The sequence below is a fragment of the Simochromis diagramma genome, unplaced genomic scaffold, assembly GCF_900408965.1.
Source record: "Simochromis diagramma unplaced genomic scaffold, fSimDia1.1 OVJJ01000463.1, whole genome shotgun sequence".
In the NCBI taxonomy this organism is placed as follows: Eukaryota; Metazoa; Chordata; class Actinopteri; order Cichliformes; family Cichlidae; genus Simochromis; species Simochromis diagramma.
Window position 1 is genome coordinate 1,130,389 of NW_024386941.1, and position 18,015 is coordinate 1,148,403.

The 18,015-nt window shown below is 40.3% G+C and overlaps 1 protein-coding gene across 1 annotated transcript; it reads right to left on the minus strand.

The window, feature by feature from the left end:
• Positions 1-12,344: 12,344 nt before the first annotated feature.
• On the minus strand, positions 12,345-16,939 carry foxa3 (forkhead box A3). The gene is made up of 2 exons (XM_040037552.1): positions 16,513-16,939; positions 12,345-15,158 (listed from the first exon to the last, which is right to left on the minus strand). Exons 1-2 carry the CDS (start codon positions 16,573-16,575, stop codon positions 13,821-13,823), a joined length of 1,401 nt encoding a protein of 466 aa, XP_039893486.1. The 5' UTR covers positions 16,576-16,939; the 3' UTR covers positions 12,345-13,820.
• Positions 16,940-18,015: the final 1,076 nt, after the last annotated feature.

Consider the following 18,015-nt stretch of genomic DNA (forward strand, 5'->3'; position numbering starts at 1 on the left):
TTCTATAGCTTTTCATTTTAAATACGGCCCAAAGAGATGCGAATGCAAATGAGGGAGGCCATCGTTAGGCTGAAAAACCAAAATAATCTCATCAGAGAGATCTAGGAAGAATCTTAAAACAGAGGATTGCACTGACCAGCTAGGCACACCAAAAGGCCTGGAAGACCCCAGAAGACAATTACAGTACATGATCACCAAATTATACTGAATCTCTGCTCTCAATGCGGTGGGCATCCTTGTCAAAGTGTACAATCAAAAGATGTCATCATAAATAAAATAATAACAGCCCTATAACATGTCAACAGTTCAATGTGTTATAATTATAACTTCAAAGTGTGACAATATTGTGATCACAAACACATATTTTTCAAAAGGCTTTTTTAGGTGATTTTTCTCTTCTTTCCAACGACTTCCCAGGCAATGTTTTGTTGGTTTCATAACTGTACTTCCTTGTTGCTACTTCAAACTGGAAAGTGCAAAAATCTCACTCCTGTCCATGAAAAGTTTCCATTTCATTCATTTTTCTTATTTTACTACACAGCAGCTTATAATTCTGATAAGTTTCTAATGTCCGTAATTTAATTTTCAAACCAAAATGAAACATCTATCTTCATATATTCTACCATTAACTCAGACTGTGGACAATAGTCCCATAATGCAAAGCGTTGGTGAGTGCACAAGCTCCACAGCCTGAATGCTTGAGGATCAAAATTAGCTCTGCTGTTGATTTAATCAGATTTAGCCAGGTTCCAAATTTTGGTTTAAAATTGGATAAAATTGGAAGTGGCATGTTTGCATTTATTCTTTTATTTGCAGCATGCGTTAAGTGTGATAGACTCTTACTGTTTAGATTCTCTGCTATGTTATAAAGCCCAGATGCAAAAGTTACAAACTATGTTTCATTTTCACTGTAATTTGCATGTATGCATATTTTTAGCTGTTGGTGCAAAAGTGTATAAATTATTTTAAACTTGCTTCTAATGTGCTGCTTAGTCTGTTTTGCACATGCTGGATTTCAGCATCCATCCATTTCAGCATCCATCCATCCATCCATTTCGACATCCACCCACCCATCCATCCATCCATCCATCCATCGCTTATCCAATTCAGGGTCGCAGGAGGACGGAAAAGTAATTTCACTTTGTTCTGCTAAGAGTCTAAAGTGATTTCTGCATCTGCTTTATTGGATAGTAACTTTTAATATGTAAATGTATCCATTGTAAATTTTCGAAGCTCAAACGTGAAACTGTCATATTATAAATTAACAGCACCAAGAGTGAACTCAGCATTGAAATAAATTTGACTTGAGTCAACGTGTTTCTTTTTTATCACTATGTGTAATAAATCCCAAGATTAACAGTTTTCTGCAAAATAAATTTGAGTTCTATTTTCTGTGTTCGGTAGAATTTTTTTATGTTTTTATCTTATTATATTATTATTATTTGATAATTTCTTATCTTATCAGAGTGGGTGGCGCTCATAGGGATCATTTTTCGCAGAATAAGAGTCATATGCAGCGTTGTTGAAAACCACTGCTAATTCAAAGAAATCCTATTTGTGTTGAACTTCCTTTGTAGTATACCTGTCAGATTGCCACCCTGTTACCCAAGTGCATCTGCTCACAGACATTATCCAGAAATCAGATTTTCATATTTCTTGATTATATTTATGCAGAAATATAAAAAAAATCCTCAGAAAGATTCTGTATAACACACGAATGAACATACACGCCAACAAACTCATGGATGCACATAAAATGTTGTTCCTAGCAGGAAACCGGCAATTGGTACGGTACCTTCAATATGAACTAATGTGATGACTGATAAGATAACAGCAGGCTGAGTGCGTGCTGCACATATATAATTGCATTTGTGGCGGTTATATAGGTATGAAAACTCTCAAGCACATATGCACTGTAAACTGCAGGACTGTAGCTTTTACCTGTGTGTGTGTGTGTGTGTGTGTGTGTGTGTGTGTGTGTGTGTGTGTGTGTGTGTCATGCTTTGCTTTGTTTTTTTCTCTCTCTGAAAACCGAGCTGTTGGCCTCTGGGCCATCACATTCACAGTTGTCTCTCTGAATTATAGACAGATAAAAAAGTCACTCAAAGCAAATTTGGTTTTCCGCTGGCAGAATATTAAACAATCAGCGGCTGAGTTGTAACCAAAGATTAATTCTTTGATTTGCTGTAAATATTTGTGGCAAATAATCAGTGTCATGAGGTTATTTGCTAAGTCATGGCTGTTTTCCTTACTCTTCTGCTGCTTCCTCACAAACAGATCAGTCAAAGCCAAGGTTAATCTATATTTGATTAGACAAAATGGTGTGTTTATTTATGTAAAGGTGTGTGTCTCGTTTAGGAATCATTAAAGGTTCTCACAAGAGATGGAATTTATCATATCATAATAACTTTTATTTCCTTATCTGTTTTAAAAGAATTCAGACTTTTTATTGATCAGTTTTAATTCAGTTAAAACTGTGGGGAAGTGTGAGCATGTACTTTTCTTTTAGACTTTTAGAGTTAGCAAAGATAGTTATTAGGATTTAGTCACTATTTCACTGGCATTTATCATAAGCAGCAATGCACACACTGTTAGTCTGAAGGAGCCTGTAGTGCTAACTTTAGAGTCCATGGGTGGATTCGGGGCTTGGGGTGGGGATTTTTGCATTGTAGGGTTTGACATATTGACAGGGCTGGTTTTAGTCTGCTGTCTTTTTTTTGTTTGTTACAAAACTGCATTATATGATGCCCTGGGAATGAGAACAGGTTGTAGCAGGCTGACCTCTCCTCTGCACAGAATGAACTCTCATGGCTCAGATTGCACACACTGACCCACTGCCCTTAAAAACAAAACTGCACACTCTTATAGCACACAACCTGCTCTAAGTCATGCCTGAAATAGAGAAAATCTGTTTTTCCTAATGTTAGCTTGAATCAATTACAAAAAAAAAAATCCACATTTATATGTTACAGAGCAAAGAAGAGGCAAGAATCTTGCCTGGATGAAGAAAACTTTAGACCACAATTTCACCTTCCTGCCTTCAGGTCTACTGTTACACCTGACTCCCAGGCTGACCACTTATTCCTTCTACAACCCCACCCTACTGCAGCAGAGTCAAACCAGAGAGGGTGGTGCGCTACGTTATCAGCTTTAACTTGGATGTTGCTTGTGTAGAAAATCTTCTAATTATTGCTAAATGACAGAGTCATAAAATACTACAATATCAGGCACCAAAACTGAAGAAGAGACTTCTTGGATGATCTATACCATACCATACCAGCTTTATTTATAAAGCACTTTAACATAAAACCAGGGTTCACAAAGTGCTGTACATATACAAATAGCATAAGCAACGTAAAATAAAATAAATAAAATAAAATAAAACATGTTAAAACAAATTGAGTCAACCCCTTAAGGAGTACCTAACTGAAAACTATATTATTTGTCAGATAATTCTATTAAAACAGTCCAAACATGGTAAAAAGGTCCAGTTTAGTGACTGATTTAGCAGAGGTGAAGTCACGCACCTTTATGAATATGAAGAGTCGAAGGAGCGGGAATCTCTAGTATCAGACGCCAGGCTGTCCACCCAATCAGAAGACGTATTTTTCTTGATTTTATTTTCTGTTGGCTAAACAAAAAATCAATTTATCACATTTTGTAATGTAATTTGTGGAAGCAATTTCAGGGCACCCACTTATTGGTGATTGTTCTTTAATGAAATATGAAGATGTGATGGAAATAATTAGCAGTTGAAACAGTGTCTCTTTTCATCTTCAGTTTATCTGTCCTTGCTGAAATCATTATTTGAATTGGGTTAAACAAACATTTTAGAAAAGGCAGTGAAAGTTGTGCTTTTTTTTTTGTTTTTCCTCTCCAACTCGACTTGCTGTCCAAAAGCTGATATTGTCTTCTGCCTGATTTCTAAATGTTACAGATCTACCTCAGAGGATTTTGGACAGAGCAAAGACTACTGCTTTGTCTGATATCAGTTAAAAAACACAAAGATGAAAACTGAGCAAATACACTAAAATCTTTCTCAAGGGAACCCAACTCGGCCAAAGTGGTTACAAGCTGAGAAGCAAAGTCGTGCCTGTTACCCGGTCAGAGCCAGGTTCAACACAACAGTTTGACACATTGCTCCATCAGCTTCTGTTATTTGGCAAAGGATGGGCACCCTGTCTTCATCGGCTTGAGAGCCAGAGACAACCTCCGACATGCTCTGTGTGTCTTTATATGTGTGTGTGTGCAGAATATGTGCCTTTGGCTCAGTGTGTGTGATTTACAGCAGCATACATTGGTGGCTGTCATGTCAATTCAAGTAGTTGTTGTCTTAAAGTCTAGCCAGTCGCACACACACTCTTGCACACTTTCACTGTGTGTTTGACCCGACACATGCTCTCCAGATGTTGGTAGACATTCCTGAAGGTCTCATCACACTTGTGGACAATTTATGTCTCCTCACACCATCCTGACACTGTCACAGTCCACTTGTCGGTTTGTTGAACCTGAAAGTAGCTATGAAGAAACAACTGCTCGGCTTTGGGAACGAAACACGCTGACCTGTAACTCTTCCTTTTCTCATCTGAAAGCATGAAAACTGTGGCTGAAAATTGGAGGGTGTGTTAGCAACAAATATCTTTTTTTTTTCAACTCCCGCTAAAGAGAAGCTCCAAATCACGATGTTATGGAAACATTCTGATTCAGAAGTTGACTGAATCAGAATGTAGCACTATAAATGCTACATTTGTAACATTTATAGTGCTACATTTGTAACATTTATAGTGCTACATTTGTAACATTTATAGTGCTACATTTGTAGCATTTATAGTGTACTGAATTACATGTAATGGGCGTACTAGAAGCTGTTACAGTGTGATTATTCACTCCACTCCAAAAATTGCTTGTGGATGTGGAGTTTCAGCAACACGTCCTGAACAAGCCACCAGACTGAGAGACAGACAACCATTCAAACTCACACCTAACCTAACCCCACTACATGCATGTGTCTGGATTGTGGGAGGAAGCCGGAGTACCCACGGAGAACCCACGCAGATATGGGGAGAACGTGCAAACTCCACATAGAAAGGCCCTGGCCAGATGGTGGATTCAAACCCAGAACCAACAGTACTAGAAAATGGCAAATGCTGTTTGCCAATGTAAACTATTCCAGTGTAAAAACTTTTAGTTCAAACAGATGAATTGAATTGAATGTATCCCCAATGTATAAATAAGGTATTAGATCTAAGTTCCTTTGGTTTTAAAGTGTCTGATAGCGCTGTTGACAAGTAAATACCATTCTAGCCTTCATGTTTGTGGCCAGCTCGAAACGGCACATTAATAGAAATGTGGTTTTGTACATTTATTATGATCTAAACTGCATGACAGTTGTTCTTTTGTAAGGTTTTTAAGCTGTTCTGAAGTAATTGGCATCATTGGCTGTGACCATTGGAAGTTTCAGTTAGGTTAATGTACCATCAACTTTCCCGGATCCTAAATTTCTTGGCAGAGAACGCCATTGCAATGAGATGATCTGTTGTTTAAGCTGTTTGAGGAAACGATGGTTTTATTGTTTGAGGACGTTTATGCTGAAGACACTCCACCAGCATTAGCCTCAGGTGAAATGTATCACAGTGGTTTGAGCTAGTTTGCATGATAGATCTGTCATTTAGATAGGCTATATGTGGCTATCCCTCATGTCTGGGAAGCAAAGGTGATTTTGTGAATGAAGGTTTATCAGAGTGATACAAACAACTGCGTGGGGCTTTCCCATCATTGTTGATCTCCGGGTTCAGCGCCCGGCTTCATAAATCCAGCCTGGTGGTTTCTTCTGACACATGAGAAAACAAAGTCCTGAGGAAATTGGTCTTCACATCCACAGCACATCCTGAAAATACAGAGCCGAACTAGGTGTCAGCATATTAACCTGTGGTATGATGCATAGCTTTCGACTTAATCGAAATACCACAGCAAACAATCCATGGATTTTATTTTCAAATCTGCTTTGTCTAATGTTACAGGGAGGAGTGGACAAACCCGGCAGGTGCTATGTGCAATCATAACAGAGACAATATTACTATAAGATAAGATAAACTGAAACTTTAATGATCCCTCTGGGAAACTGGGTCAGGGTAAACAGTCACCGGACGCAAAAAAATTACATGAAAATTATAACAGGAAGAAGTATTCAAGCGGGAAATTTAAGGATTTAAAAAAAATGATCTTTTGAAAAACAACACACAGTTTTAAAAGCTGAATGAATGGCACATGAAAAAACAGCGACCTTTTTGGGGACGTTTCAACATTTATTTACAGTTTGTTTTACACAGTTTGCTCCGAGCACACTATCAAAGCAACAAGAAAACAGAGCCATCTCAGCCCAAACTCAGGGTTTAGAACCAGCAACCAGTCTACAAACCAAGCTCCCTTGACCTTTAACCTGCTGCTCTTTTTTGCATCCATGAGAGTCAGTGGTGCTGGTTTGATCAATACTCCACACACACACACACACTCACACACACACACCATTAGGTTTAAATGTAATCATTCTCCTCCTCTGTGTTCGTCTCTCAGGCCAGCACTTTATCTCGGGCTCTTTGCAACACCCACGGCCGACGGTGCAAAGTCCAACTGCTTATCTTTGCCTCTGCTGGGCCAGTGGCGCTCTGTCTGTCCGTCTGTCTGGATGACATACTGACTGTGTTATGCACTGACAGTCTCTCTGTCTGCTTTTTTTTTCTCTTTTACCTGCAGCTCAGTTTTTAATGTCTCTTCATCCTGATGATTTGGCCACTGATAAACGGCTTTTTTTTCAAGATTTTTGAGATTCTTTTCTTTACTTTACTCTTCAGTTTAAAGCGATGTTTTATATTGTAATATTTATATAACAGAGATGTACCACCATGATTATTGCTGTTCAAGGCAATAGTTGTTGTTTTTGTCGACCATCTCCTTCAAAACCTAAAAAAAGTTCATTCACCACACCCCACTATTTCGATTAATCATTAACAGTAAAAAAGGACCTGAGCTGGGTTTCAGTGAAATAAAGGTCGGCATGATAGCATCAGCAAACTCTTGTTTATTTTATTTTTTCCTTCAAAAAATTATGTTTATTAATGTTAGTTTCACTCTCAGCCTTGTCCGCTGTGGCCTTATACAAAGCACATTTTCTTATGTTACTGTTTATCCAACACACTATTTTCTTACCCACTTATCCTATTCAGGGTTGTGGGCGGTTAGAGCCTGTTGCAGCTGTCATAGGGTAAGTTGCAGGGTATATCCTAGACACCAGTCTATTGCAGGGCTAGCAGTTAAAGGCAGGCAGCCATCCACTCTCACATTTCTACCTACAGTTAATTTAAATTGTAGCCATGAATATATTTAGTTTATTATGCATGTCTTTGGGCTGTGGGTGGAAGCTGGAGAACACGGAGAGAGCCCAGGCAGGCACAGAGGGAATGTGCAAACCCCACTCCAGGAGCCTCATGACCTTCTTGCTCTTAGGGTGCAGATTTATTATCATAGTAATTTTTTTCTACTGACGGATCTACAACCTAATCTAAATTTCTCTGACGACTTCATAGTTCTTATTTTGTTAGATCAACAGTTCAAACACTAAAATGTCAAGCTTCTGTCTCACAAAGCAGAAATGCAGTGCATCTGCAAGCCGCTTTGGAGCCCACCTCTGTCACTGACACCTGCTCTGTACTGCTCTCCCCACTTATACATACCGCAAGATGAGGATATCTCAGAACACAGCTATACTACCAAATAGAAAATTTCACAGATGCAAATAACAACTGGGGTTGGGCCCTTTTACTGAACTGTATTTATTGATGTTTGTAGAGCTGGACCTTTGTCTGTCTGTCTTATAAAACCTGTGACTCTTTGGCAGGACTATTTATAGTTTCCATTCACTGCCTGCAGTTGTCAGTCTGGTGGATGTGTGACTTTATTAGTCACACTTCCACCAGACTTGATATTTTAAATTTCAGCATTTGTATGTTATTGACTTTTATCTCTAAGACCTCCTCGATTAAATTATTGTTGTTATAAGAGTCTCATAATTACCAGTTTGAGTTTTTTGGGAGTAGCAGGTTTTTGATTTTGTTGTACAAGTAAGTGTAAATTTGTTGACTAACTGTCGTACCCCTCTCACTGACTAACTAACACATGAACTTATATGTCATCAAATAATCGTCCACTTTTCAAGTAGCCTGAGGACTGAACTGTAAGTGCTTTGTTCCTTCTCTCGCTATCTCTCTATCTCGCTCGCTCTCTTTTCCCTCCCTTTTCTCGGGCATAACAAGTGTAAACAGTTCATCCACAGAACAGGATCCAGGATGCACTGCCTCATTTGCATTAGACATCTTAGAAACAGACACCACCCTTTTTTCCTCCTTCCGTTCTTTCTTTCTTTCTTTCTTTCTTTCTTTCTTTCTTTCTTTCTTTCTTTCTTCTTTCTGTCTCTTATGCAAATGAAAAAATATTCATTTTAGCACAGATACTCTTTGTGCAGGTGTGCATGCTGGCAGGCTCCTCATTGGATTGTCTGTCTCCAGCAAGAGAGCCCTGAGGACATCTGTCACCACATGCTCAACAGAGAAACTGCTGCACCTCAGGAGACAAATACTCATTATACTAAAATGACAGTTGTGTCACGATAATGTCTTTAGGAACCATTTGTCACTGAAACATATCTTAACTGTCATCTTATAAATCTTCTGGAAGCACCACCAAACGAAGTGCTTTGCCCCAAATTAGGGATGTTTTTTTAAATAAGCAAAATCTTCTGCCTAACTCACAGGTGTCGAACTCCAGGCCTCGAGGGCCGGTGTCCTGCAGGTTTTAGATGTGTCCTTTATCCATCACAGCTGATTTAAATGGCTAAATTACCTCCTCAACATGTCTTGGGGTTCTCCAGAAGCCTGTTAATGTGTGCTGACCCAGGGTGAGATCTAAAACCTGCAGGACACCGGCCCTCGAGGCCTGGAGTTCAACATTCGTGGCTTAACTGAACAGATGTTATGAAGTGGGAAAATATGTTTGTTAATTTGATCATTCAGTACCACTTGCAGACCCAGTGCTTACAGAACAGCACAGTATTCAGAGGAATTAAATCAGTTAAAAATATAATTTAAAAGATCCAACAGGTGCGACCTTCCATCCATTGTTAGTGCCAGTACACGACGTAGCATGCCTTTTATGCAGAGATGACATCTGCAAGATTCAAGCTTGCAGTCACACATTCACGATGTACTCCTCCCAATTCATGAACATATTTTGTTGCTTAACTCTGAGAATGTTTTGCACAGACGTTACTACTGCAAAGACCTCCTCTAAGCAGTGCATTCATGTCCTATGTGATATGCTCGCGTACATCTCCAGACATGTTTAGGCCTCTTTCTCGGATGATGTGGTCTTCTTGTGTCCCCAACGAGCTTGTTTGCAAGAGCTTGTTACTTGTTACTGTTACTTTTGGTGTGGTAAATACTACAAGTATCAACTCACTGTGCACTGATGTAAGAGCAATGCATTCACAGGTAGATATACATTACTATTTAATCCCAATAATTCTGTAGTGTAACCAGCCATTTGTAACCCAACACTGTATTCCACAAACAAGGTGCATCCATGTTGCAGTCATGGTCTGAATGACATGAATACATCGGTATATTCCAGCGTTTGTTTCCATGTTTTCCTCTTTTACTTTTGTAACTTTGGAAAAGTCTTATGAACTTAATTGATCACCATACTCACCATAGAAAAAAGCCACAAAAATCAGTGGCTATTCATACTTATTTCATACTATTCAACACAGATATTTCAATTACTTTTTACAAGTCTGATGTGCATAATTATGTTGACAAAGAGTTGGTTTTATCTGATAAACTTTATCAATTTTATGAGATTAAATCTTTAAAAGAAAATGATACACAGAAGTGTGCGGGAAAATCCCAGAATCTGTAACCAAAATCTGGGGCTGTTATGGTCATTTGTAGAGGAGAATATTTTATTGTGACATCCAGACTGTTATCAGCAGTCAGTATCTGTTTTCAAAGAGTCCCATGCCTGGAAACTCGGTCAGCCCAGGGTTACAGATTACAGTTGAAAGGTTACAAATGTAAGGGTCACATCTGAATTTTTTCTCTCTTTGGTGCTGAAATTGCTCGAGCTGCTGCACTGTTGCCCCTTCAAACCTTTAAGTCACAGTGTGTTATCTGTGGATAGACTCTAATCAGTTTTCCTTCACCAAAAGTCTGGAATGAATGTGACCACTATCAGCGAGGTCTCCTGATTACTATGAGTGACATTATAGAGTCAGGTTAGTCATACCTGGAACACCTTCTTGTATGCGTGTGTGTGTGTGTGTGTGTGTGTGTGTGTGTGTGTGTGTGTGTGTGTGTGTGTGTGTGTGTGTGTGTGTGTGTGTGTGTGTGTGTGTGTGTGTGTGTCTGTCTGTCTTTGTAGCTGTGGAGACCATATCAGGTGGGTGCTTGCCTATCTTATCAAGCTAAATGCTCCAAAGGGACTATTGTGTATGCAAGAGCTGCCCAAGTTTCACACTCAGACCGTTGACCAATTAGCATTTCTTTATTTCTTTAAGGCATATGTATGAGTGTGTCTTGCCTGTGTGTGTGTTGAGGACAACCATATGGAAAGGAAAGAAAGATTAGTTATATTTTTTTCCTCCTCTCTCTAATAGTTAATTTTTCTTTTTTTAAACATGTCTTGCCTACTTGATTCATTCGTAATTCTTCATAAGAATCAAGTGGGCACTGTCTCCAATAGTTAATAGAAATAGGTTGGTAAGTTGGTGGTAACCTCTTGGTCTGAAGGATTAAGCTGATGTGCGAGCACCTCAGTTCCTCTGACGGCCGCACGAGCGTTCCAGTTTTGGCGGCTGTTCCTTAGCACTAATTTGCAGACATGTTTGTCTGTGCATTGCACTCATGTACTCTATGAATACAGTTTGCTAACGAAACCTACATGAGTTAAATGACTTACAACACCATACTTTTGGCGAAAACATCTTGCTGCAAGAAACAGACAGAAAAATGAAAGTCAGAAACACTGATTCAGACTGAGGTTAAAAATGAGGCCAATATTTTCAGAGTGTGTGCTGCTGCTGATCATATGCACTGGCGTTATTTGTTACTGTGCTTAAGATAAAAGAGCAGTCAGGGACAAATCTGTGACGACAGCTACAGCATAGGGTTGGGTTGAGCAACTGTCAAACATGCAGACAGGTAGAGAGTAGGGCAGGTATACAGGCGGCCTGCCAGCGTGCGGTGTGTGGGTGTGTGTGTGTCAGTGCATTAACTCCTATTAAATAATTTGGTGACAAAATAGCATTGTATTTGTTCATGTTTCTAGACATGAATTGGTGGTTTTAGCATGAATTTACCTGCATTTCTATACAGGCTCCAAGCAAGAACCGTTAGTGTTGAACAGAATTTTCTCTGAAGTCAACATTTTCATATGTATGATTATACTATCTCATCCTCTCCATATTTTGCAAGAGATTCAGCCAGTGTCCATGCTTAGTCTATATATTTTGTTGCTCCCTTGCTTGAAAAATCTCCTTAAACATGCAGAAAGTTGTGTGTTTACTGTTTAGGTGGAGCTCTCTGGAATTGGTCCTTAAAGGCAAAAAAGATAAATGTCCTGCTCCTACTTTCCCCTGTTTTTGTTTCGTTGACTTGCTGACGGTTTTTCTAGTGCAGGGTCAGAGGCAGGTCAGTAGTTTTTGGAGTGGTCAGGGCCTCACTCTGTGTGTGTGCGATGCCGCCCAGGCAGAGGGTCTGCGCAGAGGTCGGCTTTGAGGATCTCAGTGTGATCCAGCCATGTTTAGTCTACCAGTCCTACATGTCCTACATGTCGCACACCACAGTCATTTGGTCAGGAGCTGTTTCAACAAGGCAGTGCTATTCCTGCAGCACTACCCTACCAAAGAGCCGTGACTGATTGGCCAGGACAAGTAAGAGATGTGCTGCCAACAATAGTGCAGGATGTAGAAAAATATAATTTTATAATTGATTTGTTTGCTGTAACATTTGTTTCAGTGGCTAACTTTTAGAAATGTTTGTGCATTTGCAAAAATGATCTTTAAAAAGACTCAACTTTTATTCTGTCTCACGTATTAAAATAATAAAATCTGTAATAAAAGGCTATTCTTGAATGCTTTATCTGTGTGAAATCCTTAAAGAGCTGATGCGTTTTCTTCTAATCCAAAACAGCAAATCCACGCTAAGGATTTGCTGTTTTGTTTATGTTTGATCCAGGATGTGCTGACCAACAAACTCTTCCTTTATTAAAAATGATGGAAAGAAGAAAAGCAAAGACACCATTTGTCCCCTCTTTAATAAGAAAAAAGAAACATGAATCAGTGTGATCACACTTAAACCGAAAGAAAAGAAAACACAAACAATATATTATATCGGCACACTTTCAAAGTTGGAAAAGCAACATATTTTAAATAAAGGACATTTGGCATTGAAACTAAAACATGTTCCACAGAGGACATCGCGTGACCTGAAACTTCTGCATCCTCTGCTGCTTATCATCCTTCAAAAGATCATCCATACATTGATCTCTTCACATCAGCAGTCATTTGAAGAAAAGGCACTTTTCAGACATGGGGGCGGTCTTTTGACCCACTTTTACACGGTTACTACTTAGCTGATCCGTTGACAGTTTAAGGAGGACATTCCTACGTATTGTTGTAACACACACACACACTATCAGCCCACCTGGCCATTGAGAGCTCTATAGTGCAAAGTACTGTATGTAAATCCTCCAGTAGTGCATCTCTCCTCCCCCCCACTGTTAGTAACTGACAGAACTCCTCCATGCACCTCACCAGTTAACTGTTATTCGAAATGTTACAGTCTCTGGAAAGGCATGCAGTTAAAATGCTTCACGCAGTAATAAAAGGAACTATTTTCTGGTCATCTGAAACACATCACATATTTTTTTTTTTTTTACCACAGTTGCTTTGCATCTTTCCTTCTCACTACAGATTTTTCTCTTTTTTTTTTTTGTTACTTTGTTTTACTCTAAACCTCAGCAGGAACACAATGTTTTTTTTCTTCATATTAACCAAAAAGACGACACGTTTTTTTGAAAGCACAGAGTTCATGAGCTACACGTTTAAATTGACAGACGCCCGATCTGACAAAAACGCGACAGATCAGGGCGTGAAAACAAAAAAAATGACCAATGTTGTAACACACTCACAAAGAAATGAATTTAAATGTCTCCAGTTGCAGTAACACCTGCCTGAAGCAGTAACCTGAAACTTTCCTCTGGATAAAAAAACAAAACCTCACATTGCGGTTGTAACTGGTCGACAGAGCACAATACAAGTTATATTAAAATTTCTCCCTTCATAAATAAATGCAAATATCCTTTCCCCTCCTCATTACCTCTATTTACATTTTATACAAGGCTATTTTTGCCACACACAATTCTCAGGATTGGACTTTAACTTCCACACAGACAAATTAAATGACTTCACTATCATTTAAGACCTCCTATTGTCCAGCTTCACTTTTCTGTCCTCCGTGTAACCAGTTTGTCTCCTTGTTTGACAGAGATGGTAAAAAGAAAAAGTGTGTTCTTTTGTCCCTCTAAACATGGCAGCCATTTTATTTTGGATGTGAGTTTTGAAGTCCAGAGACGCAGAGAGAATGAAAGAGGAAGATGGCAAAAGCATTGGAGTCCATTTTAACAGATGCAGGGAGACACAGAAGTCTCCATCTTGGCTTTCCTCCATGAGCAGGTTTGTGTGTGTGTGTGGGAGTCGCTAAAAGTCCATATTAGGAGGCATTGAGTACTGAGCGGCTGTACAGAGTTTGGTAGTAAGCGCCCGAGTCCATTGTGGTCGGCCCCGGGCTGTCGTAGATCTGCTTCGCTGCTACAGGAGAGGTCCCAGTGTAGGTGTTGTAGGTCATCAGCTGGTCCTGGTAGGATTTGAGGTCCATCTTTTGCTCGTTGGACATGAGGTTGGTGATGGAGAATGGATGGTTGAAGTTGTAGTGGGGGTCTAAAGACTTGAGGGGGTCGCTCTGTATGTCCATGTGTTGCTGCATGACACTCGGCAGGAGGTGGGAGCTACTAGGTAGAGTCTGGGAGTGGAGGAGTGGGTTGGAGGAAGAGGTGCCAGTGAGGGGCATGGAGGATGGAGAGATGGAAGATGAGGGGGTGGAGGAGGGTGGCAGGGAGACAGGTGGGTTGTGGAGGTGTGAGGAGGACAATGGTGGACATTCCAATGAAACCATCGAGTTTCGGGAATGGGGCTGGTCATCTGAAGATCCCGGGTGGGAGTTATCCGAGTGGGTGGAGTCTGCTCCCTCTGATCCACCTCCAGGGCTGCGATCCTCCACCAAGAGATCGACACTGTGAACTACTTTTCCTGAGCCCATGTCCTGGTTCTTGGCTGCCTTTTTTGCTGACTTGTCCTCAATCTTGAAGCGTTTCTGGCGCCTCAGGTAGCAGCCGTTCTCAAACATGTTGCCGGACTGTGGGTGGAGAGTCCAATAAGAGCCTTTGCCCGGCTTGTCGGGTGAGCGAGCCACCTTCACAAAGCAGTCGTTGAAGGAGAGGGAATGGCGGATGGAGTTCTGCCAGCGCTGCTGGTTCTCACGGTAGTAGGGGAACAAGTTCATGATCCATTGGTAAATCTCGTTCAGGGTTAACATCTTGCTGCCACTCTGCTGGATGGCCATGGTGATGAGGGAGATGTAGGAGTATGGTGGCTTGGCATGGGTCATTGGCCGTCGGAAGGGCTTTGGGTTAATCTCCTTTGCCCCTGCTCGGTTCAGAGTTGCAGGAGAGGTGTATCCCAGCTGACTCATGGATGGGCTAATGTCCTGGTAGTGGGACAAAGAACTCAGGGAGCCTGGAGCAGCAGGGCCCAGCTGAGTTAGTGAGCCTGAGGTGAGGGACGGGGCCACTGGGGAGAGGGACATGTGGCCGGGAACTGAGCCCATTGAGGCCAGTGGTGAACTGCTGATGCTGGTGGTGGGTGGGTGATATGACATGTTCATACCAGCAGGCGAGACAGTGGCTGGGTTCAAGTTGATGTAGTTATTGATGGTGCTCATAGAGCTCATGGAGCCCAGACCAGAGTTCATGGTTGTAGGAGATGAGTACATCTGGAGTAAACAGGAGGGACAAAATCTAGTTAGTTGCAATGTGAACACAGAAAAGAAATAAAATAAGACAAATAATTATATAAATTCTGTAACTATCTAATTTTGATTTCGATTTTTAACACTTCTGTTGGAAATAACTGATCTAAATTTCTCGGGCAAAACGTGAAATGTGAAAGGAAACACTCCCAGACCCCCAGTGTTAAAAGTCACTTCTTATCAATGCACAATGAAGCTCTCAGTGTGCTGAGAGGGGACATGGATTTCACACAGCGATGTTAACCTGAAAATGCGTAAAAAGCGCGTCATGGTGCCTCTCGGTCAGACGGCCTCCTCCACTGCTGCCATGGAAAAAACAAGTTCTTCAGTATTTAACCTACAGTGGAGGAGTGATAATACTTCCAAGTCCTTTTTGTGTGGAATAAAGTTGAATAATTCAGAGCTAAATGTCAAGAATTGTGCTTCTCTGAATCCCGAGTCTTACTGATATTTAATTTTTATGGATGCGAAAATACTAAATCTGCGGGTGATAAAAAACAGACTATCTTAGCCCGCTTAGTTTTGGTTAATTATTATCAAACGCTTTCTTCTCGGTAATTTAATCAGGCTGGGTTGAGGTGAGAATTGCTGCTGCTGGAATTAACTCCTAATTGAATTAGGGAGGAAAAAGTCTTGTTTCATTTACACTTGAATCGTTGCAACACTTAAGCGGAGTAGAGACACAAAGCATTAAGGCCTAACAGTGAGACTATGTCCTTTATTAAAAACATCATATAATTCTCACTGACTATTTATTACGAAATCCGTTAAATTATAATTGTCTCATTGTTGATTTAAAATCAAAGTATTTATTTTGCAGAAGAAGCGAGCCCCTTCCTGACTTGCTTTTTATTTCTTGATTTATTTATGATCTTTGTTTACCATAACTGCTAAAAATATTAGTTACTCACATATTACGATATTATTATTTTCTTACTTTTAGTTTTTTCGGGGATTTTTTTTGTTTGTTTGTTTGTTTTTTGTCCAGATTCCCGAGATTTGATTTTCCATTACTAATGCCATACGTGGATGTTTTTATTTTTACGACAGTGTCATAATATTTCCATGTTAATTCGAGGTTTTCGCCTACTTTTATAAGATTATTTTCGAATGTATCAAAGCAACTACTTTTGATTCGGAGTCCCGCTCCATAAGCGAACATTTTGTCTTCCCTCACGGTCTGTGTCTCTCTTTCTCCCTTTTTTAAATCCCCCAAAACAAAGGCGGAAACTTTGGCAATATTTATAACAAGAGTAAATAAAAAACTGGATTTATTTGTAGTTACTGTTGATATTTTCATGTTTTCGCTTGTCATTACCTCGCTGGCCTCGCTGGCTGTGTAGTAAGTATTCCACTCTTCCATCTTCACAGAACTCAACATCCCAAACAAAAGTCTTCAGAAGAGAATATTTTATCTGTGACCGAAGTTTTCAGAATAACAAAAATAAATATAAAGTCCTCCTAAAAGTTGGCACGTATCGGGAAGAAAATCCAAGCAGAAAGGGTTCTCCTTGTCGCACGGAGTCTAAAATGCGTAAAAATGAAAAAGTGATGCGATTCCGCTCCGGAGAACAGGTAGGTCAGCGTTTCTTAGTTGTCAGTAATCCATTGTTTTGCAGCTTTAAATTTGTTAATGCTCAACAGACTTCTGCTTCTTTCTCGTGGCCCGTTTTTTCTTTTGGTCACCGGGCCCTCGGGACGCAGCGCGCGACAGACGGAGATATAACTTGGAAATACAGTAGAGGAACCTGGGCGCCCTCCTCTTATAAGGCTCTGCTCGGCCCCGCCCAGCCCTGACTTTTGAATTGGGCAGGAAGGGCCCGGCAAAAAAGGCAGATGTAGCCCCCTGGCGTGCTGGATATTGGCCCCGCGGCTGTGCTGGCGAAAACCAGCCGAGCAAGTGTACTGCTGTTCAAAAGCTGTGCCCATTTTTGGGATGTTTCTCAGTATTTCAGAAGAGTTAAGTTTTGTTGATCATGACGAAAAGTTAAATATCAAACACGTTTCGAAACTGGAGCAATAAAAAAATCTACATAAAAGCGCTTCATTAAAATCCAAAATTATTTTTTCAGTTCTTTTAACAATCAGCGTCTGGTTTCTGCAGTTTTGGTAGCAACGCAATTTTTCTAAAATAATTCGAAAAATAGAATTCTGGCTTGAATAACAAAATATTTAATCGTGACAACTTTGACCTTCACATATTTTGATAATAGCACGAATCACCTGAGACTTATCAGAAGATTAGAGAACATCAAATTTCTCAATTTTCCACCATCAGCCTCTGTTTTCTTCTGAATCTTCGTCACGAAAACCAAGTAAAACATAAGGAGTAAAAAAGTAAACACAGCTGACTAAGAAGCTTATCCCCGTGCATAAACAGACAGATCTTTATCCAACTGTTGTGTAACGATGGCTCATGTGCGCATTTTACGCATATTGGGGTCGTTTGAATGTGAGAGACCTCCTCGCCTCCAACTTTGTTGGAGAGCTTCTTTTTTCTCAGAGGAGGCCCGTCGCTACAAAGAAATAAATAATGTAGCCTAGTCCTGGCCTAATGCATGGGCCAGGACTCCTGTATTGTGGAATACACATCAGGCCTCGCTGCAGACGGAGGCCTGTGAATGTCAATGCTTATGCTTAATGGCAAGTCAATGGAGATGTAATTGATGCGCAGGCGGGAGGTCGACGGGATTAAAACTGGGCGATAAGATCCCGTGGAAATCACAGGAAGGAACTGGCCTGTTAGTGCTCAGATGCAACAATATTATGCAGAGTGTAAACGATTCAGCGGCGTGAAGATTTCTTGGAAACATGACGTTTA

Bases quoted from the DNA above. Each gene is read 5' to 3' on its own strand.
- foxa3 (XM_040037552.1), bottom strand. From the start codon at position 16,575: ATGTTGAGTTCTGTGAAGATGGAAGAGTGGAATACTTACTACACAGCC. The intron at 15,159-16,512 runs GTAATGACAAGC...TGTTTACTCCAG, and splicing joins CAGCCAGCGAGGCCAGCGAG to ATGTACTCATCTCCTACAAC.